This window comes from Apostichopus japonicus, chromosome 14, assembly GCF_037975245.1.
Source record: "Apostichopus japonicus isolate 1M-3 chromosome 14, ASM3797524v1, whole genome shotgun sequence".
In the NCBI taxonomy this organism is placed as follows: domain Eukaryota; kingdom Metazoa; phylum Echinodermata; class Holothuroidea; order Aspidochirotida; family Stichopodidae; genus Apostichopus; species Apostichopus japonicus.
Window position 1 is genome coordinate 17882257 of NC_092574.1, and position 24463 is coordinate 17906719.

General features: G+C 36.9%; 2 protein-coding genes across 3 annotated transcripts; both read right to left on the reverse strand.

Moving 5' to 3' along the window:
• Positions 1-599: 599 nt before the first annotated feature.
• LOC139979389 (dolichyl-phosphate beta-glucosyltransferase-like) lies at positions 600-9668 on the reverse strand. 2 transcript variants are annotated; one of them, XM_071990134.1, is made up of 9 exons: positions 9126-9668; positions 8014-8188; positions 7117-7163; positions 6018-6086; positions 4739-4945; positions 4335-4394; positions 3740-3891; positions 3013-3098; positions 600-2313 (listed from the first exon to the last, which is right to left on the reverse strand). In XM_071990134.1, the coding sequence occupies exons 1-9, from the start codon at positions 9189-9191 to the stop codon at positions 2198-2200; spliced, it is 978 nt and encodes a 325-aa protein (XP_071846235.1). In that variant the 5' UTR covers positions 9192-9668; the 3' UTR covers positions 600-2197. The 2 variants fall into 2 exon arrangements, with proteins under 2 accessions (XP_071846235.1, XP_071846236.1); XM_071990135.1 differs by lacking the exon at positions 9126-9668 and adding an exon at positions 8994-9017.
• Positions 9669-11163: 1495 nt separating this feature from the next.
• Positions 11164-22124, reverse strand: LOC139979388 (cyclin-I-like). The gene is made up of 7 exons (XM_071990133.1): positions 21916-22124; positions 19995-20163; positions 18735-18869; positions 17579-17653; positions 17206-17346; positions 16605-16835; positions 11164-15802 (listed from the first exon to the last, which is right to left on the reverse strand). The coding sequence occupies exons 2-7, from the start codon at positions 20121-20123 to the stop codon at positions 15458-15460; spliced, it is 1056 nt and encodes a 351-aa protein (XP_071846234.1). The 5' UTR covers positions 20124-20163; positions 21916-22124; the 3' UTR covers positions 11164-15457.
• Positions 22125-24463: the final 2339 nt, after the last annotated feature.

The window sequence follows — 24463 nt, forward strand, 5'->3', positions numbered from 1 at the left end:
AATAGTAGGTGTGGCCGTTGGGTGTTTCAAGGTGCCTCCCATGTAGGGCTGGGGGGTCCTCAATAGACAAATGAAGATTTATATGTAAATGAGGTGTATTATGAGTATATTTAGAAAATAAGTTAGGTCTTTAATTAGCTGTTAACCCAAGGTTGTGTTAACAAAAACTAGATTTTGTGTTGTTGAAAGGTGTTTACCCATTGGGCTGTAGCAGTGGTCTGATTCTTTCCTAACTGAAGTTTTAAGTTCCCCAAACAAAACCACCCCCCCCCCCCCATGATGGAAGGTGGAGGACCATGGCCATGAGATTATGCCAAATATAATACCAATTGCTTAATAATTTCCCCAGAAATGTTCTATAATGCATTACTGAAAAGAGGTGATTGTTGCAAATTATTACAGAATACTTGGAATACTTTGGCGGATGGATAAGGTAAAGCACAAGAAATGAGATTACTGCAATATACTATCCGTCATACAAAGGCAGTGCCAGTACACACACACACACACCTCTATGGTTCACAAAGATGATTGCAAATTCACCAGCAAAGAGACACAATTTGGCACAAGGTAAACAAATAACAATTTAAATGACCGAATGGATTTACTTTTTATTTTTAATAACTCAAAGAAAATCACATTTTGGACATGATTGGCAAGATCACATACATACTAGGAGAAGAAAAAAAGGAAAACTTTTCCATATCCCGCCTTCCCATCGAGAAAAGTGGAAGATTAGAAAGACGATGCTTTATAGGGTAGCACAGAATGGTTTCAAGCTACATGTGTTTATAGCATCCATTGTACAAGTGCAATTATAAGTAAAATTAAATTGTATTATTTACTCAGTTCTTACAAACGCCAAGGCCTTTCTAAATTGCAGAAAGATGGAATTTACATTACAGTATATTATCAGGAATAAAGAGAGTAAAGGATGAAATTTTATATCCTCTCAATAGTTTTAAAGATTGCCTGTATTTGGGAAGGGGGGGGGGAGGGGGATGCTACTTAAAATAATTTTAGTTCTTTCTCACTCCCCTAAATTTTCTTTCTCCACCTCCTGCCTGCACTCATTGGCTTTGTGACATGTAAACTTGTACATAATTAAGTATATTTTGAAATTAATTAATTAAAGTATAATTTTTTTTAATAACTGATATATTAAAATTTGAAAAGTATTTTACTGAATTAGAAAAAGTAGCAACATGTCTTCTAATCTCAGCTCTCTGTCCCTTTAATTCAGACACAAAAAAAAATTGGTGGTCAAAACAAAACCAAATTTGAAGTTGGCAATTATGTTTCCATTTAAGTTAAGGTAATTTTGAGAAGGGCATAAATCTCCTTACTGTATAGGTGAACATTCTCATACAAAACCATACAAAAGTCAGATTTCTAGCAAATTTTACTAGTTTGCCCAAACAAACATACAGAGATATATTTATTTGCTAAAAATGTTGCACAGAAAGTACATAAACATGATAACATAAAGTTGTGAACTTGGTTTCACTTTACTAGAGAAGTAGAGAAACCTCACACAGCTCAACTCTATGTTAATGTCATACTACTTCATCCTGACACAAAGTAAACAAGCTTTTACTTTCACAAAAGTGAGCAAAAAAGAAAAGGGGGAAATGATAATTTGAAAGAGAAATGTAACTAACTCCTGTGTTCTCATGTTTCATTTGATCGCAGCAATTTCAAAGGAAAATAAGTTTGTTTTGTCTCCTTTGCAAGGTCTTCATTTTGAGTTCAATAAAAAGCTAACAAGCTTATAATTGCAGAAACATATTTGACCTTGACACACACACAAAAAAAAATCAGATAAAGAATGAAACATTGTGACCATTCCATCATGCCGTACTCTTAAAGGCATCAAATATCATAAAATAATGAATATTATTAACACTATTCATCATGTTACAATATGAAATAAACACATTTGTACTTATGCCATTCAGTTGGGACAAATTTTTTTTTGTTAACTGTACTTTCCAGTCCTCATTCAGGGTACACGTATAACAGTATTAAATATCCTGTTCCAATGATCTAAATCCTCAGAACTGTTCACATTGTGCCTGTACCCTTGCTCTGAAGAGTGACACGAAAATTACAATATAGAGTGGTACCAGCATTAAAGATATTCTCCCCCCTTGGCTGATTTAACTTTTGTGTTCATCTCTTTTGGTTCAAGCATAAATCATTGACCCTTGACCTTGTCTTCAATTTTCCAGAAACCTAACGTATATCGTAGTCTAATAAAGAGAATGTCCTTGCCCATCTGAGCCCAGCTGAAAATTGGGATGATCTTTGAACCTACGGAGAAGGGAACAAAGAAAAAAAAAAAATGCAAAGTACTCAAAAATTTACAAATGAATAAAGAGTCCAGTTGTCATTTCTGGGAGTGGCTTAGTAATGGATGATATCACCTAGATGCTGTCATTACAAAAGTTAGAAGTACCATCACACAAAATCTGGTTGGAACCTATTCTCTCATCTAAGCTAATCATATTTTGGCCGCAGACTATTAATTCTTTAAGTCTCTGTTGCAGCTATTGTTACCTCTGCGTCATCAAATCTAAGAATAACCGGAATCGAGTGATAACCAAGAAGGAATAAGAAAAGAAGAAAGACCTGTTTATCTTGCTTGTTTGAGAAATTTAATGACTAAGGCTCAACGATGAATAATTAACACAAAATGGATTTGTTAACTTTCAACAGCAATCTTCCAAATGTGTCACCCAAACTGAATATATAGGTGTGATTGATGGCTCAATTTCTGTGAGCATTTTAAACCAAAAGATTAGTAAAAAGTACATATAAACTGAAAGAAAGATTTTTTTCAGAACTTTGATAAACAAGTTGAAACATGTCATCAGCTTGAGGATGTGGTTTTGGTCTAAAGGTGCAGAACATTTCCGGCAATTTCATTAAGCAATAATCTTTATCCATTACAAGATCCTATCAAATGTGTATGGAAAGGAGACATACTAGAAAGAAAACAGAATGACTCACCTTCAATCTCTTGCCAGTTGACTGCTACTTCATCCATTGGAATGCCTAAGTATTGAGCAATGTACAACAACTCCACATCGAATGCCCTGAAATGAATGGATAAACTCGTAATTAATCAAATGCTTTCTCCAACTCTCACCAAAAGTATTTCTTTCATGATATAAATTATTACATGTCATTGGAACCCATCTCCAGGGAAGAGAAGCTTGGAATGAAAGGTGCTCCATCGTGGACTATTCTGAAGTCGCCATGAACTTAAATTTTAAAGCAGCCTTCTGACTTTGTTTTGACATTTTTTTCTATATCTACCAAATTATTATACACACTGAGATTGTATTTGATCAAACCATTAAAAGCAATCACCTCAATTTTTTCTCTTCACCAAAGTAAGGTTCAAGGGTATGAAAATAGAAAACTTGCTTCAAATCACAACATTTTTTCACAATAACAGCATGGAACTGCCCAAAACATGTGGACTTCTACTGCCAATTTTACTGCCACACGGCTAGTCAAGCTATTCACTGAATTGCTTATCAGAGCGAGTGATCTATAATAGACCTGACATTCTCCATTAGTATAAATTATAACTTGGTAGACCATGCCTGTCTCCCTTTGGCAAAAGATCCTGGTAGGATTAATATTTCAGGTCTTTAGTCTTCCTTGCAACAACAAAAAGCAACCCTTTTTTCTACATATTTCTGACACTTATAACACGGCTAGTACCTACCATCTGTTTACATGCATATTTGAGAAGAGGACAGCTGCAGCGTTACGAGTCATGAGTTTAAAGCCGCACTGGGTGTCCTTGATGGATCGGACGCAGAGAAACCAAACGAAGAAATGGAAGCCGTACATCAGGATGGTTCGGAAGGAGGAACGCTGAGGAAGAGAGGCCAAATGTACTTAGACTGTAACAACTGCTGTAAAAAGTACTGACGGTTCGTTATTAATAATACTGGGAATGAATTCAATTTTTGTAATTGTGCATCCAACACTTACTTAAACAAACAATTTCAGAAAGTGGCTGTAGTGCCTATCATGTTTACTGCAACAGTCGGCCTTGTCCCCTCCCCCTCTGCCACTCTCACACACATGAATGAATAAGGTAACCAGGTTGACAGAAGGTAAGGGGAGGGAGGGGATGGTAGGGAGGACTAGGAAACAGAGCCTAGGTCAAACGAACTTTCTATACTTTATGTCTCACATTTTCTTTTCAAACCAGCCCTTCAAATTCAAAATCATTTCATTTAAACAGTTTAACCTCTATTAGAATTAGTGTCAATAAAACAATCCATTACTTTTGCTGAACAGAGGCACCATACCTGAGCGACTGCTTCATCCTGCAAATGAGCTCTTGAACCGCAAACCAATGCCCTGGAATCCTGACAAGAACAGAATTAATGAGGAAAGTGTAAAGATGAGTTATAACTACAAAAATAATAATAATAAAAAAAATTATGAGGAAAATGACTACTATGGTGATTGCCTCCTGCAGTTTATGACGTCTTTCAATTTCTTCACGCATTCAACAAACCAACTTCTTATCTTCGCTAATGGGGACCTAGACACCAAACATGGTGTTCAACCAAGCTTCACTTTTTGAGTTGTTGTGTTACCAGGCGGGTGTCACACACACGCACATACTCGCGCACACTTGTATCTACATTAACATGCACATTTCAGGAATCCTAAATGTCTTGATATCAGCCTTGCTTCCATTCCTTACCTGATTTTGGTTTATTTTCTTCAAACTTTCTTCTAACTTTACAAGGTCTTTAAATTCTGTAGCACCATCAGCATCAGCAAATAGTAGAGCACGGCCTCTGGCACTGAGCATGCCCAGACGGATTGCCCCACCTTTGCCTCGGTTCTTTGTCAGAGTCAAGACCCTGACAAATTCTACTGTGTATTTCTTGGAGTATTTAAGACCAACCTGTTTCAGGAGACAAAGACACTTCAAGTTACCATTCTTACTAATACAGTTTCTAAAAGATGAAAATAGCTAAGACATGTAAATTGTTACCATATATATTTTCTCCAAATAATTCGGCATAGAATTAGAAATTGTGGTAAATACACTCTTTTTAAAAGACAATTGATTATGATGAAAATCAAATTGTGTGAACACAAACACAAATTATGTAAAGCAGCCGTCCGCAAGTCAAAAAGCTGTCTAGATCAAGAGCATGCACCTATCTGAAACTGAGCTGGGGTTGGTTTTTTTCTTTACATAAGCCTAGTCTTAGTCTTTTGGAGATATTTTGTCCTATAATAAGCAAGCATTTCATGTGACATACAGTAATTGTATATCATATTCACATACACTTTGTGAGCTTGCTAACACTTGCACTTGTGGCACTTGACTCCTAACCTTTGTGATGTACATGATGTTACCCTATACAGACAGTGTAGTATTGCTCTTAACAAAATGGCTGTACCAACGGTAGGAAATGTTGCAAAAATCTCTTGCTTGTACGATTGGCAGAGGTGTAGTGATTTCACACTCTTTATCTTGCACAGTTGTCTGTACTGTTACTCAGAGATGCGGATTTGTACTTCTCCTCGGGGGATTTTGAGTAGTAACATTTTGGCCATTAAATGCGTTCTGTGACATATGAGGATTCGATACACCAGAGTAGTGAGGTTTTTATACAGTTAGCCTAACATTAGGTCATCCTCAGTCTGTAGGCTTCTTAGTAAAACATACAATGTGTTTTGATCTTGCAGTGGTCTTCATGAAGTCTGGTATTTCATATGTTGCAAAATTGTGGACACCTGGACCATGAAATATGGTTTGTAGTCTTGTTTCGTACAATGTGGTGAGCAGATTAAGTTGAGTTTGTACCCGAAGTCTACGATTATCATCAAGAATCTATCAATGCCTCTAAGAGCAGCCTCTGAAGATTACGATTTCTGTAAAATTCTGCAGATAAGCTGAAATTCTGCCTTTTTCAGTGATCGCAAAAAACATTGATGACCTCAAAATTGAATGATCAAACACAAACCTGTGTTGTTTTGTCTTTACTGCCATCATCAACGATAATGACCTCATAGGTGAAGCCTTTATTAGATTCCTGGAATAGAAGAATAATGGTGTTAATATTAATTAAAACTGCTAATAATTAATAGAGCTCTAATAAATATCACATAGCAATCATGGAATATATTATAATATTAACATTCAGAGATTCATGGAAAAAGATAAAGGTTATTAAGAAAATTTGAAATACGACGAAAAGGAAATGTAATATCTTAGTCTGAAACTGCTTGATACATTATTCGGGATGATTCAAACCTCTGCTCCATACATACACCAAAGCTCTATTCAGCTTACTGTATTTTTACCGATGTTCATTGGTGTGTACACAATCCAGGTACAGAACCACCAGAAGTCAGCAGTGTAATGTCAATGCGCCTCTCTCTATTGCATAAAACTAGTCCTGCTTGCTACAAACCCTGACAGGATGCAGACTTGCAGAGGTCCATTCCTTACATTAGTCAAGCTTCAAATTGAGGTTTTCCAATCAATTTGATATAACCAAATATATATGAAGAAGCCAGATTCCAACAGCATGCTAGGAACAACTATTTAACAAGAAATGGCCTCTCTATGGCAGGCACGTAGACACAAGAGCAGGGCACAGGGGTATGTACCCACTCTCCCATCCCGCCCCTAATGCATTTAAGTCCCCTGATACAAGCAAAAATTTCCTCAAAAGTCAGGGGGACACCCCTACCCTAAAACCCCTCCCCCAGGATGGTAATCTTCCTGCAGTGATGTGCCCCCCTCCCCCCCCCCCCAAAGTGGTTGCTCTGGCTAGGGGCCTGCTCTATTGACAGATAGAATTATGAGGAAAGTGGGTACAATCTGTCTATGAAAGGGATTTCAATTTGGCCTGTGACAATGAACAATTATGGTAATAAAATGTGTAGTCTTGCACTTATCAGGTATGCAGGCCCTTACTAGTACATTAGGCTTGAGCAGCAAACAAAACCCTCTTTAATACAATTCACAAAACGGAAACGTCAACAAATCCACCGGGGACAATGCTCATTGTAAGTACACAGTAAGAATAGCAGAGCCAGTATAACAGTGTTACTCACCCTTCTGCTTTCTAGTATCTCCAAGCACTCATCAAGCATCTTTGGCACTGAAATTATACATCATTAGATGATAGAAAGCAGAAGAAATAATTTTTAGTTGATAATGTGTTTTGCAGCAGATTTGATGTTTATAACTCTTTATTTATCGGTTGAAGCTCATCAATATACCAAGTTTTCTGTGAATTGTTTTACATTTTTCTAGCAAATTGGTTAGTTTGCACATTTGTTTGCATTATTCCCTCGAAGTACAATATACAAAAGAAATCAAACATGAGAATCTGACTAGAATTTTTGTTGAACAAAGTAAAGAAGTGCAAAAACAATTGTTGGCTTGCAAGAGGTGACCTCAGGATCAAATTGCCCTCTGCTGTACAAACTGAGCTAATCGATGGTAAGTTGTGAACCCTACTGTATAGAATCATAAAGATAAAGAGTGAAAAGCTGATGCGGGGTTAGCATACAAAAAGGGCCAAGGTTTTGAACATACATTACAGTAGGAATTATAGAATGAGGAAGATTCTTTACCCAAGTAATGCAAATATTATGAAATATATGTAAGCATAGTGACTAACCAGAGAAGATTCCAGTCTTTACCCATCCCCCCAAACAACAACACCACAAGTGAAAGGAACTGATAAAATGAAAGGCACTGAGGCATGCATCGAAAGACTAGACATGCAATCTCCTAATACCTCCCCCTCTATCCTCCCCCCTCCCCCCATTTGGGGGAATGACTATTGATGCAGTATCAATACAAAGGTTCATTATTCTGTATTGTTAGCCTCCCCTGTCTTCCACCTGTCCAAGTGAGTCCCACAGTCTCTACCTATCCCTTCCTCTCACACGTCCAAGGTTACTTTCATCCCTGTTTAACACATTTTGCTTTTTTCAACTTACGTCTTTCTTCCTCGTTGTATGCTGGTACTACGATAGAAAGATCTATGGAAGCTGGTGAATAAAGACTCGGGAAATCGACCATTGCATTGTCTTTGTTTGGGTCTGCGTATGATTTCTCATTTAAATATCTGTACATGTCTGGTGGAGGAGATGTGAAGAATAGGAAAATGATGACCTGTTGGAAGAAAACAAGAGAATAAATTATCAAGTCTGATTGGTTATAACGACAATCTTATTCACTTGCAATGGTTATGACTTAAGCTTTAGGTGAGTTAATAAGTTAAGGTTTATGTCTAACGATGGCTTAAATGTCATCTGTCGTTAGGCTATACTGGGATATTGTAGGTACAGTGAAACAAAACTTGATACAGTCATTATTGCTAGACCCAAATTTCAATAAAAGGTTCACTGGATGTTGGCAGGCGAGTCAAAACAATTTTGGTCAGTCTCATAATAATTTCTTATTTTGTTAAGTTTAGAGACCCAGGGATCAGGAAGCCTTACAGTAGCATATTTGAGACCCTATGTGTGTCAAATAATTCACAATGTCTCAAAATACAAAATTGATGTCTCCTTGTTCCACTGTGGTGAATTTTGGCCATTTTGATTAAGGCTTTGTAGATTAAAGTTTCAATGGAAAAACTAAGTTTTAATTTGACTAATGAACACACTAGCTAGTGTCAATCAGTGCAGCTAGGCCTATATAAGTATAACACAGTTGCCATTATCGTATACTATCATAAATGTGGCAAATAGAACAATTTTAAAAGTAATTTCTACAACTTTGAAGTATTAATATTTAGTTTTTACACAACATGGAGACAAATGAAATGTTTCACTATATTTTCACCGTTGTCAACCTAATAATTAGTTGTAAACTTGTATTAATTATCCAATTGTAAACTTGATGCCAATTTATTAAAAGGTATAGTCCTAATTATAACATCCTGGGTATGAGAAAGACTTGATTCTATGCATACCTTTTGTCATATTTCAGTGACATTTTGACAAACCAAGAATTTCATGTTTGGCGTTCTCAGGCTAGCCGAGACTAGGTCTAACTGTTAGTGTTAGCCCCTATCTTAGTTAGGCATATCTTGACTAAAATTTACCAAGACTAGTACAGCGGTGATCATCAAACATCCCGCATATAATAAGAGCGTCACGTCAGGGAACATCTTGTCCCATATATTTTGCCTTCTTTCTTGGAGAATTCCAATACCCTTGAGTATATTTCAGTGCACTCTGTCGGTCTGTTCGTCTCGCCTTCTGCTACCAATATCACTATCACAAATGGAATATTTTACTTGGTGCCACTGGTAATACTATACCAATCGTTAGTATGTATTCAGCGAGACTTTTTAATAGTGTACGCATCGCATCATGTCAACGTGGAGTAAACACTGAGTACGACTATGAATACAATGCACGGAGGTGAACTTCAAGACCTTACGTTTCGTACGACAAATGTATCCCTATCTACTCTGACATTGCGTGGCCTGTAATAAATCATACTATTGCATCATACCGGTTACCCTTTCAGTGGGCTTGGTCTCAGTGAAATTTTCTATTCTTTCAACCTCAGAATTCATTACATTCCCATGATATTATGGAAATAGGAGTCTGAAGGCAGAAACAAGCAAGATTGCTCTGCAGTTCTTCATTGTCTATTAGTACTTTTTAAGAAAAAGTCGCCCAGGAAAGAACCTGGGCACGAAAACCAAACTACCGAACGACTGATCCGCTCTCAACCCAGTCCCCTTGCATCGGGACTGTGACTGTGTGTTCATCGTCGGGTGTCCATCACCATTGCCCTTAAAAGGGAACAGATACTACACAGATCTATTAGTCTATTAGTTGTATACAGAATGTAATCCCGAGTCACGTAAAAACTCCTTAGTGAAATAACTGGAATGAATTTCGGCATCGAATAAATCGTAACTCCAATGCCTCGCATTGAATAGATTAGGACCAGGTGGCAGAAGCTCCCACCAATTTTTAGTTACGAATATTTCAATTAAAAGGGCGCGTATGATTAAATGGTAATAAATGTACTCATTTGGAATCTTAAATACAATAGGGAGCTGTTGCGGCTGCTCTCTCCACCCCTATCGTGGAATAAGTAGTCTTGTTTATGACATGTATTTTGTAAAGGGTGATGATTTTTATTCGATGTCCTGCTGAAGGGATTGTGGTCCTAGTTCTGCAGAGACCATAAAGACAGTATACTGAAAAGACTGCACCGGAAAAAATTTGAGGGCAAAGCCATAGTGGGCATCAAAGGGGGGTGTGGTAATGACAATGGCTTTTATTTTCACATCGGTCACTTTAAGATTTTTGAATACTCATTAAGGGTCACCAATATGGGCCCAAAATTGTTCCACTAAAAGTTTTCAAGAGGCTTTGCTCTTCTGTATTATATATTTGGGTTCATTAAACATCTAAATGTCTTAGTAAAGTGACCATTTATTTGACTTTCTAGAATATTTGGGGACAAAACAGGCGCGGATCCAGAGGTGGGGTCCGGACCCCCCTGCTCTTGGCCAAGAAAAAAAAAAGAGAAAAAAAAAGAGAGAGGTGCTTTGCATAGCTAAATTGAAGGGGGTTCCCTGTTGTACTTAAATATCCAAGAATTTCACAATGGATAGAGGGAAACCCACTCCCATTAGACCCTAGGATCACTGGAGGCCAAACCCCTCACCCTTCCAGAATCCTGGATCCGGCCCTGCATCAAGCAGTGGTGACAGAACGGGAGGGGGATTGGGGGCTAAAGGCATTATGATTTTTGTATCATCTCAACTCATCTGATATGTATTACCATATTTCATAGATTGTTTTTTTCTCATCAATTGAGAAATTGCAGACATGAGATCCATATTTTCAGGCTAGGTACATGCAGCTTAGAATACTCGGGAAGTGCTGTTTCCGGCCATCTGGGGGGTTTGTAAAGCCAAAAATTTACTGGTACGCTCCGCGCCAACCGATAGTGGCGCTCCGCTTAGTCTTACGTTCAGGCGCGGCTGGACGAGTCAGACCCCCCCTGTCACAAATCCTGCATCCGCCCCTGCAAAACTGATGACCATTACCACAGAACATGGCAATTCTTTCCCAGTTAAACAAATAAAGCAATGAGGAAACTACACAAATGTATTAATATCTTCATTCTTTCAGTTTATTTTATGCTTCTACGGAACTCCCAAATTCCAGTTCCGCAGTAACATACTTCACTTCTGTGACAATCGCCACTTGAAACGAATGATCTCTAAAATTAAACACCGATATCATGCCCTTCACAGAGACTACTTATGGTAAAGGTATTTGAATAATTTAAGACCACAATAATCTAGAATTATAACTCATTAAAAATTTAACTTTTGTTTTATGTTCTTTCCTTTTGAAAGAAAGTGTGAGCATTTCAGATCAAGAAATGGTATATTATCTGATCTCTGAATGTCGAATTTCAATTTAATTCTAAATGTAACTGAAAACGAGGGAGAGAGAAAAAACAAAAAAGACACATTTGGCCCACTGGCATTTGTCCTCCATAACTGGACTGCAACACATGCATGACCATATACCACATTAGTATTACATCACTTCTTAACATGAAAATTTTCAACTCAGGTAATGAAAAGTTTCTTGATTCATTTGCAAGGCCATCAAAATAACTTATATGTATTTTTCTTCTTTCAATTTCTAACACCACAAAAAGCCTTTTGTGAATAACTTACTTTGGATTTGTAGGCTCCTTTACACAAGTCAAATGCTTTCTTAGCAACCAAAACCAGAATCAAAATCAGAATCTAAACACACATTGTTTATTCTGTGGTTATTTTTTGTGAAAGCAAGCAACAAAAAGAAACAGAGTTAGACAAATGTTCAGAAACATTAACATTCTATCATATATGGCCGGTTAGTGTCGATCAACATTAGACAGGCCAGGCTATGAGCTACTGTGCTGTTGTAGTCAATAATAGTATGCAGGACTTTAAACAAGAACAAGAGAACCGTGTCCTTTTAAATTGCAGATATCGTCACAGAAGATATGAAGGTGGCATTTTATTGTATGAGGAAGAGTATGTATACGGTACCACATAAAGCACAAATTATTCGGCCAATAATAAATAATACAGTAATCCAAATTGTGCTCGTTTATCTCCAGTCCGTTACAGGATTGAAAATTCTTTCATACTTTCTCCGAGTTTTCACATCAACGTAAAATTGCCAACACGACAATTCGTGGCTGCAATGTTGTGATCGTTGATTGTGAAAGACTCCGAGAAGGTTTGGAAGGTTTCCCAACCCTGGGATTAATGAAACGGTATCTTTTACGTCTACTACTAAAATTCTACCTCTGTCCAAAAAACAACAAAAAATAGTATTGAGACTGGCTGTAATTGCTCAACAATCTTAAGCCACAAACTTTCCCAAACACACAAAAACAAAACGATACTTTGCATAATATGAACAGTGTGTCCAAGAACATGAAAGAAGAAGGGAAAAGAAATCCCCACAAAGTTACAATTAATTATACACATAAAACCATGCACTAATAACAAAAATACAACATATAGTTTGAAAACCGATAGTCAATAAATACGTTTTTACAGTTTTATAACAATTTTACAAGTTTTTTTGAGTTCTTTTTACAAGTCTTTTCTTCTTTTTTTTTTACACGACTGCTATGAAAAGAGCTATCTACACTCTACAAGACCTTTTTCAAACTTTTCATATCAGAGAACAGTAAGTCCCATAAAACAGGAATTGACAAAGAAAGCACCATTAAGACTAAGATTACATAATAATAATAATTTAATAATAGTAATAACAAATTCAAATGATTAATTTAATAAATCATTGATTTCACTTCTCTTAATTAGCCTTAACCGCTATCTTTTAAAACATTTTAAAGTTAAACAATAACTGCTTTTTACAGAGCAGTGAACGGGTAAGAATATTTCATTTGAAGTTACCAAGAGCAAAACGACCACAAAAGTGATAGCAAAAGATTATAATAATATAAGATAACAGGTGGCTACATATTTGCCATCTTGAAAAATGCTACTAGGCTACAGTGGTTGGATAGAAACATCACCAAAAAGAAATGACAAAGATATTATGACAATATTTCTGTGGAAAGTTAGCATATTTTCTGATTATTATCATGGATTTTGCAGATAGTAAAATGGTCACACTAAATCATACGCATCTACACAGGGTGGAGAACTGCTTTGCTTATTGAGTTATAGTTTGCTAGATTCCTCTTACTAGATTTTTATCAAAAATGTATTAGATGTTTTCCATAACTACTCCTTGGTTGAACTCATCCAGCAACTGTATGTGACTGAATATGACATAATGTAAACCCTCTGTTCCTTTCCAACTCTGTTTTCCTTAACAGAACATGATAAACAGTCCCAGTAAGGTACCTGTTGGAACGAACTACAGAGACCTTGCTCTGTGAAGTCCATTTCTATTTAGACAAGTCAGCTTTAAGTAATGGATATTACAATTTACAAAATACTGACTTGACAAGTACAATGTGAGTATATGTATCTTTTTAATTTTCAGACAGCAGCTTGTGAAATGAAACACATCAACCAAATCAATGCATATGTATATAAATATGCACAGTTTGTATGTATGCATACCTATGCACCTGCAATACAGGTAGTAGGTCTGTATGCATATATAAAGTATGTATTTTTTGTGGGTGGTACCTCTCAGAGCACACCCTCATTATGTACTACAGATTGATTTAACAAGTGGTGATCAAAAGTAATCAACGGGTAAATGCATCGTGACATAAAAAAGTTATTTTAATACAAATTGATAAAACTTGTGAATCTGACAAAGACTCACGATAACATTTTCACAATAAGGTCAAACTTACAAGAAGTGATTTAATAAATAGATACTTTAAACTGTCCTTTGAGGTACTCAATTTCACACCATTTGGCTTGTTGCCAAGAGAGTGTAGAAACACAAAGGATGAAATCATGAAACATTACAATTTGGTAGGTAAAATCCTTCCAATGTTCGTTTACATTTGACAGTATAGTTAAAATCAAACTAAATACTAAATCTATAAACTTTTAAACATATTTGACTCAAAACTAACAAGTCAGATGTCTAAGCATCCAATGGATATAACTTGTGATTATAGACTACTCTGATCAACTTCCAGGTATTTATACTTAACAAGTCATGCGATAAAGTAAACAATACATTGAAATAAAAGAATTTAAAAAAAAAGAAGAAAAAAAACATGTATTGGATAACCTGTAATCAGCTAACAGTTTTAGTGATGACATTTAACACAAACTGCTGCCCATGAAGTGTAGCAAATAAGAAATAAAAAACAACAGCTGCTTTTGGTTTCCCCACCTGTTGTTCTTATCTCCTGCCTGCTGGTGCAACAAAGCCCTCTGACCATTTCCCTGAGAAAACACATCAGTACCCCACCCCCCATCTTAAGAGGTGGGAAGGGGGCTACAAATATATATGTTTGGTTGCTGAGAACATTCTGTACCCACTGCACTTCTTGTTTTCAAGGATAAGCTTACTGCCCTTCTGCATGTTAGGGGTTGCAAAGTTGAACGGAAACTAAATTGAGCACAGATACTTAAATGTAAATCCCTACTATAGCTAAGACACAGCCATGTCAGAAGACCTTACTACAGGTTATTTACTTATTTATTAAACTGAGAGAGAAAAGAGTAGCCGATTTAGTTCCAAAGAAACACATTGACGATCGTTGTATTACTTAAAGGATGGTTGCAACTTGTCATCAATAAGAGAGATATTGGAAGTACAATTAACTTACTTAGAAATGATACATTAAATAATTGGTCAAACTAAATTGTCCTTGGTTTATATTTCCCTTAAAACAAAAGTCAAAACCATGTGCCTAGATTGCCTTCTTTTCCATGAATGCATAGCACAAAGAAAGGAAGCATAACAAAACCTTAAAATAATAACAGAATATCTGTTACTCTATTTCCTTACATTTAATCAAGTAAAAATCTTAACAACATTTCCTCTTTGAACCAGACTCTCTATACACCAATCGAAATGACTTCAGAACAGTGTTTTAAAATTTTCTCTATTTACAATTTTTTTTTATAAACTTTCTTTCTATACAACAAAATACATTTGAATGAAGTTTTTTCATTTCTTTAAAAACAAATCACATAAGACTAAGATGGCACAAAGATTAAATTAAAAAAAAGAAAAAAAAAAAAAAAAAGCTAGCATTATTAAGCAGCAAACAAGACGAAATAACAACAGTCAACGACAGAGCAGTAGTTGCAGACTTATCTATTTTGTGTCACCAGATGCTCTAGGTTTAACATGCCAGTCTCTTTTTAATGATTGTTTACTAATGGGTGCACCGGCTAAATGCACCTTTTATCTAATTAATTTGGGATCAAGGTGAAATTACTTAGCTTACCCTAAGAGAAGCAAAAGGGTTGCAAGCAGGCAAGCTTTCCTCCAATGTCTTGTTTTCGGTTCTGCAAGACATTAGGGAAGGAGGCATGATTTTTCTTGGAGTAGTCTCCCCGTAGTTATCTTCATTGTAAAGACGCTTTATACTGTCGTAGATGTCGTCCTCCATCTCCATATCGATCTTCCGCTTGGCTGATTTAGCGAGGACTTTGCTGACAGGAGTCTCGTGAGCTTTACACTTTGGCGATGACATCTTGGACGATTCTAGAGGGTGGTACCTCTGGCCATACAGAGTGGAAGCGATCAACTCCCGACAACGAATCAACTGTTGGCTGTCGATCTGGGAAGGAATTAAAGTGATGTGGGACGGTTATCTCCGACTGAATCATCACAGAAAACATACACCCACCCATGATCTTGACATTATGGCAGAGACTCATACCAAACATGGTGTATTTTACAGTCCGACAGTTTGACTTGAAATAAACTATGACTTCTGAAAAACATAGGATGATAATAAAGTTAATATTAATCAAGTATCTGCTCTCTTTGTTTTTCAGTTGAAGAAGAACCACTTTCTCCAAACAATACTTCCTAGCAAGACTTCTAAATTACTCACAGACAACTTCTTAATTTCCAAGTGATCCACAAGATAAAAAATTATTTTTGGGATGTGTGACCAACAATTAATGTTTCGGTAGTTACACCTACCACTTCCATAGAGAAAAGATGACAATGGCTCTAATTTCTAGCAAGTTACACCTGATGGATACTAATCAACATGATAAAAGCTTGTGAGTTAAACCATCTTCAAGTCAATTATCTCATAAACATAGAAAGATAATGTATATGGCAATACACACTGAACTCATCTCTTACTGTGTAGGTTACACTTTTAATCGATGTTGAACATTTGCACACTACACAGTCAGTCCTTCCTCTACCCTGTCCTCAGAGTCAAGATTAACATCATCAAACATAAGATTATCCTGAGACTTCATAGCAATGAAGTCCATCAAACAGACTTCTTTAAGCATATATATATTTGAATCTTTCCCCGCTCTGTCAGTAGCCATTTACATGTGCTAGCACACATCAGACAAACTTGGACAATTAAAGTCAAACCCCAAACATCCACCTACCCCGATGAGTTGCTGCATGACAATGGTGACAGCGAGCCAATCTTTGGTAAGAACCTCTAAATCCAAGCTCAGTAAACTGGCTGCGATGGTTGATCCACGGAATCCACTTAACTTATGATCGGTCAAAATCTTGCACAGTTGACTGGTCAAGAGAGCCAGGTGACGAGATGGTGTCATGTATGGCAGGTCATCCAGAAGCCACGGTCTCTGGGAGAGAAGCATTGCCTGGAACTGCAAGAGAAAAATGAAAATGGGTGTTTAATTTCATACAATATCTGCAGAGCTATGAATATTTATGAGCACCAAATAATATTTGTCAGTTTGTTGTATAATTATGACAACAGATCTACAAATACAGTACCTCCCAATGGGTTGCCTTTTTTATAAACACATAGTGGAGGTGTACCACAATTTTCATAGCAGAAGTGCGAACATTACCTTTAATATCGGATTTGTGTGTCAACTACATCACTTTTGGGTGAAAATGAAACATCTTTCAGCGTTTGTTACGTACCAGTGGTATTAGTTATGTCAGTGAATATGGTAGGAAGTGGAAAAACAGTTAATGCAAATTAAACAAATGTGTGCAAAGTTAACTTACAATCTGCAGGAAGTCAAGTCCTGTTACATGGTTGATATCCCATTTCAATTTGTCCAGAATAACCCTCTCCATGCGAAGAACCTCAGCTACCGAGCATCCACATTTGCTCCATCTGACCAAATCTTGAGTGGCAGGAACATCCTGGTAGAAGATTTAATTCAATATGATTAATGATGACTTAGTTGTCCAAAGTTGAATGACATCAACTTTGGACTAGATAGTTCTACTGTATAGACTATAGCTGAATTTCATTCTTCTTCATACTTAGCAATGCCTTGTTATTACAGGTGACAGGTTTGTATTTCTTTTGGAACATTAATCTTATCCATAAAAAAGCCCTGGGAAACTAACTAAACAAATAAAGCATATGTACCTCATCTTCTTCTTTCATCTTGGCCGCTAAGAAGAAACAGCTGATGGCTATACACCTCATGTACTTTGGTCTTGCCTGGAAAAAAAAAATTGGGAAAAAAACATCTTTACAATTCTGCACCTGCAGTAAAAGTGCAAACACAGACAATATATATTAGGAACCCCATCAGCAAAAGAATGGTAATAGTTAGTGAGTGGGCAGAAATTACAACCACCTTGTTCACTGCATGGCGACCTGGTTTTAAAATTGCTCCAGGCACCCCATTTAAAATAGTTTATGAAGTGTATCCTTTGTAAGATTAAAATCTGAATTATCACAAAGCATTTACATTATCCTGCAGCCTGAACCTGTTTGCAACTACTGTATTGATCGGATGGCCCAAAAATTTCTACCTGATACTTGATTGCTATCTTTGATCAATTCTCAGGGTACCTGTTCAGTAAGCATTACGGTATCTATGTAGAAGGACACAAGGAAACATATATCCAAAACCAAACGATGAATATTGGAAGAATATTGGACATTCCTCTGTTTCATTGTTTCAAGATAAAAGATGTTACTGAAACTGGAGGACAATGTTTGGTGATTATAATCATTTATTGGTGATGGTATGGACCAGGTTAGAATATTTTTTTTCAGGGTATCTCCTGGATTCCAGTTCCTCTATTTATAACACTACACACTGCCATTACTACAATGCATAATTCCAGGTACTTCCCCCTTTTGATGAAATGCATCCATGCATGTAAGAACAAACACAATACACTCACAGCCTGAAGCAACCCACATAGGCAGCACAATATATCAACATGTACGTCACATGATATGCCCATAGTCAGCAAACTATAATTCGTGGCTTCGTGCTCAGAGACACAATTTCAAGGAAGGGGATTCACCACAATGGAAAGTGCAAGAGGAAATGGAAATACTGCAACGCAAACAAAATACCAGCTCTGAGTCACAAACAACCAGAGTACTTTGGTGACCCTATATATGGAATTTACCTCATGTATCAATCAGTGTGTTCTTACTCTTAGTAAATTCCATTCTTTTGACTAGATTTTAGCATAAAAGACAAATATAAAGCAAAAACTTGTGTATTCCATTAGGCAAGTATTAAAAGGAAAAAAACTTATGTTCTTGAAAGTGATCTTACCTTGACAACATTCAAGAATTGGTCAAGAAGTACAACACTAAGCGTGTAAGTTTCAGGACTGAAACCGAAGTGGGAAGTCATTTCTAGAAGCCATTTTGTCTCATCATTTCGCTGAGATGGTTTTATGTCCAGATTCTGCACAGGAGAGAGAATCACAGAGTTTGACATGAAGAGAAGGAAAGGTTTGCTTTCTTAATTCAGCGGTGACCATTTTCACAGGCAATTACGGTATAGAGGGTGAAAGAAAATGGTACATCGGGGGGGGGGGGGGAGGGATTTATCCAGTATCAGCGTGGCAGAATGATTTGCACAATGGTCATATTGCTATGAAAGTGCCAAAGATGATCAGTTTCTTTACAGAGGAGAGAGTCAGAATGGTGCGTATGTGCTGAGTTTAGTCATGGATTTTCTGATTCTGTGTTTTCACTTTGGAAATGCCTGCCATAATATGGATATCAATGCAACTAAAACTAATTATTGGATGTATACAGCTGTTACCTTGTAGCATCAGGATAAGGTCATGACATTTGAAAATATATTGTTCAAATTCAATGATACAATTCCATGGCGCCCATCCCTTAGGACAGTACACAAACCCAGTTATAACAACCTACAGTAGTACTGATAAACCTTTCATATCTTTTCTAGCACCTACTTTCATGAAGAAGGTCTAACTTTTGCAATATTTTTACATAACAAATTGCATAGATTTTGACTGTCCAATTAAAAGAAGAATGCTAAACATGCAGTACATTTAGGCATCTTCAAAGCACCAACACATATTTGAGTTTCTACTCACTTGAAAACCCTATAAAAAATGTTGACTAGACACCTTTAAACTGCCCTAAACCAGTTGCAACATACAGACTTCATTAAAACCACATTTTTTCCTTTCTTTTATTTATTTTGCTTCTTTTAATTGTACAATGGATCTAAAAAAAAATTGGACTATTGACACACCGACATGTTTTAAGTGATTCTTCCTGAGTAATTGCCAAGAAAAGGGTACGATTCTTTATATTGTACAATGGATCTCAATAAAATAGACTGACACACCAACATTTTTTTAACTGATTCTTCCTGAGGTACTTGCAAAATATTAGGTACAATTCTTTATGATGTACAATGGCCCTCAAAGAAATGGACTAATGACACACCAATATTTTCACCTAATTCTTAACCGAGTACTTGCAAAAAACTTAGGTAGGATTCATAGCACTAAGTATGCATCAAGTACAGAAATCATCATTTATAACTTACCTTCTCTGGAGAGGTCTTCACTTTCAGGGGAGCAGGTATGGCCAATTTTCTTTCCTTGACTAAGGTTTTGCACAACATGGCATTCAACTCCCCTGCCTTCAAGCTATTATTGCCAGGAATTGCTAACATGATGGTTGTTGGTAGCTTCACTCACAATAAAGGCAGAGACCTGTGAGAAAGTAGTACAAAGGATTATACATCAATATTGATATTTTCATGCCCAAGACACCAAACAATGTAATGTAATAAACTGTATATAGTGTATACTACACAACCACCATAAAGTTTGGCCCTAAAAAGACTTATTTTGTATTCAGACACTTTGGGTAGTGCAATGAGGAAAGGAGGGCCTTCATTGCCTGATCACTGAGGCCAAACAGTGCTAACAAGTTAACAGATCATTCTAAGCAAAGAAAATAAAATTTATCATATCGCTAGTAACTTGACTGACTGTTATGGTGAATCTTGCAATAGATTGTGTATTGTTGCAACAGTTGTCCTATGATGCAAGCATACATTAGATTGCAGCAATGTTGGTTTCAGCACTTCAATGCATTTGTTCAATCTTTTCAATAAGCCTTTATAATTACTCAAAATAATTGCAGCTACTGTATTAGTTAGTTACCTAAACAAACCAAAGAACAAAGGATTATCACAGGTTGAAAGTCACAAATTTTAATCCACGTAAATGAAAACGATTGAAAACTGCGCTCCTACATAAAGCAAGAAAAACTAACTTGTGCCGCAAATTTTTGAAATTGCAAAGCCAGTAACACACAAAGAATAAGATAACAAAAGATAAAGTCAATTAGAAGTTGTTGAGTTCTAGAAACTGATGAGTTTTCAGAGTTGATTTGAAGGACACAAAAGGAGACAGCTTGATGAATTTACTAAATTTTTTCCAAAGACGCTTATTCGGAGAGTGCAATTCACAAGGTGTATTATAAGGCTGTAATTGCTCTGATAACATTGGTGATAAACTGGCATATGAATGGTAAACATATATAATCTTGGAAAGGATTCTGAGTGATACTTGTAGCTATTGTAATCCTCTTCTTAATACAGGAGTTATATGTTCACTAAACTTATAATGTGTTACAATCCTTGCAACAATATTCTAAGGCCAGTTAACCTAAACAAAAAATCTTATTATTTGACAGGCCATAGAACAGATGAACACTAACAGGCATCATCTATTTTGTTTGGTGATAAGGATAACTATTTTGTCGCCTGATTCCCTGAGAGTTTGGCCGAATATGAATTTGACATTCATCAATACTGCGTCTTTGCTTTAGCTATTCTGTTACTGTGTTAGTGTTTTACTTTTAGGCTAACTTTAGTTTAGACCTAACGTAGGCTACAGTGTAACATCTCTAGGACTCAGGTATCAAACCTCAATTTCTACTTCCAGTTCATTGCTAGACTGTCATATAAACTCAAGTTTGGTTTTGGGACTTATTTATGAGAAATTTGGAGTCACAGATGTGTAGTTATTAAATTGAATCCGTCCGGGGAAAGATGAACCCTTTACTAAAAGCAGTCACCCTGATACTGATAGTCCTTTTAGTAGTCTATCATTACCGAATTTTGTAACGTTCGACCAACGGACCATTCCAGCCTAACTTTAGACTTGGGAACGCCCAGCATTGCTTGTCATTTGCATCAGAAATATATCAATATTTGTACTTTCTGTTAGTCCAACAATGTGAAATAACGAAATCTAAATCATCATTTACCATTTTCAACCAAAATCTTGCTCGTTAAAGCCAATCCAAGCTAAAGATACGATCATTATACTTTGCAAAATTGAGACCGGCACAACAAACAATCATTAATCAGCTGATTGCATACATTGTACTAGGTTAGTAATACTAGACTACAGTAAAATAAAGCCCTAGTTAATAAACGTCTTAGCTCTGACCTTCTTCCCAAAACAGCGGCTCAAGACACTCCTGAAAACTCCACAGCGATCCATAAAGCGTCAAAACGATGAAGATAACAATATTTAACACATGGTGATTGCCATTTTGAAGCAAATATTTAGGAATAAACGATTCCGGGTTCGTTATGAAAGAGGAATGGAGTCCTTCCCGGTTGGTATTTTCTACGTTAGTTACTATTACTAATACCGATAGCTTCCTGTTGTTTACGTATTTAGGATGTCAAAGACCGGCAGGGGCATTACCAATCCGCATAAAAATCTAGTTCATATAAACACAAATAAATGTTGCTCCAAGGCTGCATTTGGTCATTCTGGAATATAATATGTTATTTTATAGTTCTCAATAAAGATATATTACTCCTTAAAATAAATTAAAATACGCTGCATCGACGAATTATATTTGGACATTCTAGAATTATCGCAAGTCATTTGCATAAATACAATTCATCCGCATGCAAGTACTGACAGGTACAGCTGGCTACAGCTGACGACCGTTGTGAAAATAGCGCAATAACGACAGGGACAATAGGGTCATTGGAAAGCTTGTCATTGCGGTTGTTTACGTCATTTTTACCCTCCTGACAACATAGGGGGAATACTAAACAGGCCAAACGATAACCTATTGTGTCCATATTGCTGCCTATACTTATGGCCAAGAATGAAAATCAACAATGGATAGGCTAGCCCTAGATGGATCATCGCAATATAGGCCTACAAAAGATTAATACGTAAACGTCGATCACAGAAATCACTGTGACGTCAATGCCCTGGATCGAGAGCCGGTGTCATCAAAAATGATAAGATGATCGGGAAACTGCAGCAAACTTTTTGAAAATCTTTCTTCAGTTGAAGCATATTTAGCCTACCTATTCTAATACACAAGAAAGGGGTGAAGGTGGGAACAGTTAACTTTCATCACCCACCAAGGCGCAAATACACAACCCGTTTATACCTGTGGCTGGGCATAATGATGACAGCTTAGAAAAGTTATCTAATAAGCCTTTTGTGTACTATGTGCGAGATGGTACCCGCTTACAAGGAGCATAACATGGAAGTGGGTAATATACCGTATATAGTCCCGAGATAGATCAGTCCAACTGAAGTTTCTCGTGTGATATCGATTTTAATAGTATTTTGGTGGTGCTTATAGTCATTGCATTTGCGTGTAAGAATGTACATCTATAAGGTTAAAAAGTACAAACGTAAGACGCCTGGATTATTCATTGGATCATGCATGCCTTTGTCAAACGTGTACCAGCACTCTCCGGGATAATTATTTTCAGAATTCGAATTTTCATACCACTTGTGAATTCAATCCAGTACTCCTCCCCGTCCCCTCCACGATCCTTCAACGTCTTATGCACTGTATAGTTCAAATATGAGCTTGAATTTGGCCAAAAGAGATATATGAACAGACGCTGCCTCGGTTTGCTCAGAAACCACTGGATTAATTCGGGTCAATAATGGGCAGTATACATGTAATCATAATGATGTGTAAAACTTGATTGTAGCCAGGGCGCTATCTTTAATCCCCCTCCTCCCCACCCCCTCCCCGTCAGAAATATCAGGGGAGCTTTCCGATACCACATGTACTGGGCAGAAAAGGTATCACAAACTTCCTAGTGTATAGTACATATTTAAGCATATAACAAGTATATGTGGTATAAGCCGTCAAAAATTCTTTAACTAAGTTCACAAGTTGGAAACTATAGCTACATTTTGCATCTAAGCACCCTCCGGCCGTTTTACCAAACTTGCTCAAACTGGGGAGGGAAACCCGTTCCCTTACACCCCTCCCTGGCCGACGACTTGACATCCTAGTTCCCCAATCTCCCCCCCCCCTCCCAGTTGAAATAAAAGTGGTTGCTGTCTGAATAGCTACATTCATGTTAGTTCAAAATGTGAAAACTCCTTTCTGGGGAATACTGTTATTTTTTTTTTATCGCTATCATGAATCATCTATTTTTGTTAAATCACGGGACAGTATTTATGGACAGTCATGCGTAATTGACAACAAGAGGTAACACTTTCTTTGTCAGCAGCGTTAAAATGCTCTCATTCGCTCATGAAATGAACATTATTGTTGGAAGTGCATGTGTAGGTTCCGAAAGGGGCTTTTCTGAACTGAGGTGTATCCGGCATTTTCAAGGTCATACATCTGAGTCTGTCAATTACAAAGGCAGTTTTGAAATTCACAGCAAAAAAAAAGGAATAAATGAACAGTCGTTACTCCTTTCTCAATACCTTGATAAATGTTCCCCAATTTGAGCATATACTGCATTGGATCTATAAATATGGACGAGTAAAAGTTGCTCAGGGATTTTGGAAGGTTTTGTTTTTTTCTTTCGCAAAGTTTTCAATGAGTGACCAAAGAGCCAGATTACAGAACCAGATTCCAGAAGCTACGAAGAAGCCCCGCTCCGCTGTTTTATTGAAGACTCGCCCCAAACCGCGTGCCGCGCTCTGAAAAAGTTAACCCTCCGTTGCTTGCAAGTGAAGTTTTCTGCTTGTCGCTACAAAATGCAGA

Excerpts from the sequence above, each read along its gene's own strand:
- LOC139979389 (XM_071990134.1), bottom strand. The coding sequence starts at position 9,191 with ATGTTCCCTGACGTGACGCTCTTATTATATGCGGGATGTTTGATGATC. Across the intron at positions 8,189-9,125 it reads TCACCGCTGTACTAGTCTTG|GTCATCATTTTCCTATTCTT; the intron begins GTAAATTTTAGT and ends TTCTTCCAACAG. Across the intron at positions 6,087-7,116 it reads AGATACTAGAAAGCAGAAGG|GAATCTAATAAAGGCTTCAC; the intron begins GTGAGTAACACT and ends CTTCTATTCCAG.
- LOC139979388 (XM_071990133.1), bottom strand. The coding sequence starts at position 20,123 with ATGTTAGCAATTCCTGGCAATAATAGCTTGAAGGCAGGGGAGTTGAAT. Across the intron at positions 17,654-18,734 it reads AATTCTTGAATGTTGTCAAG|GCAAGACCAAAGTACATGAG; the intron begins GTAAGATCACTT and ends TTTTTTTTCCAG. Across the intron at positions 17,347-17,578 it reads AGATGAAAGAAGAAGATGAG|GATGTTCCTGCCACTCAAGA; the intron begins GTACATATGCTT and ends ATCTTCTACCAG.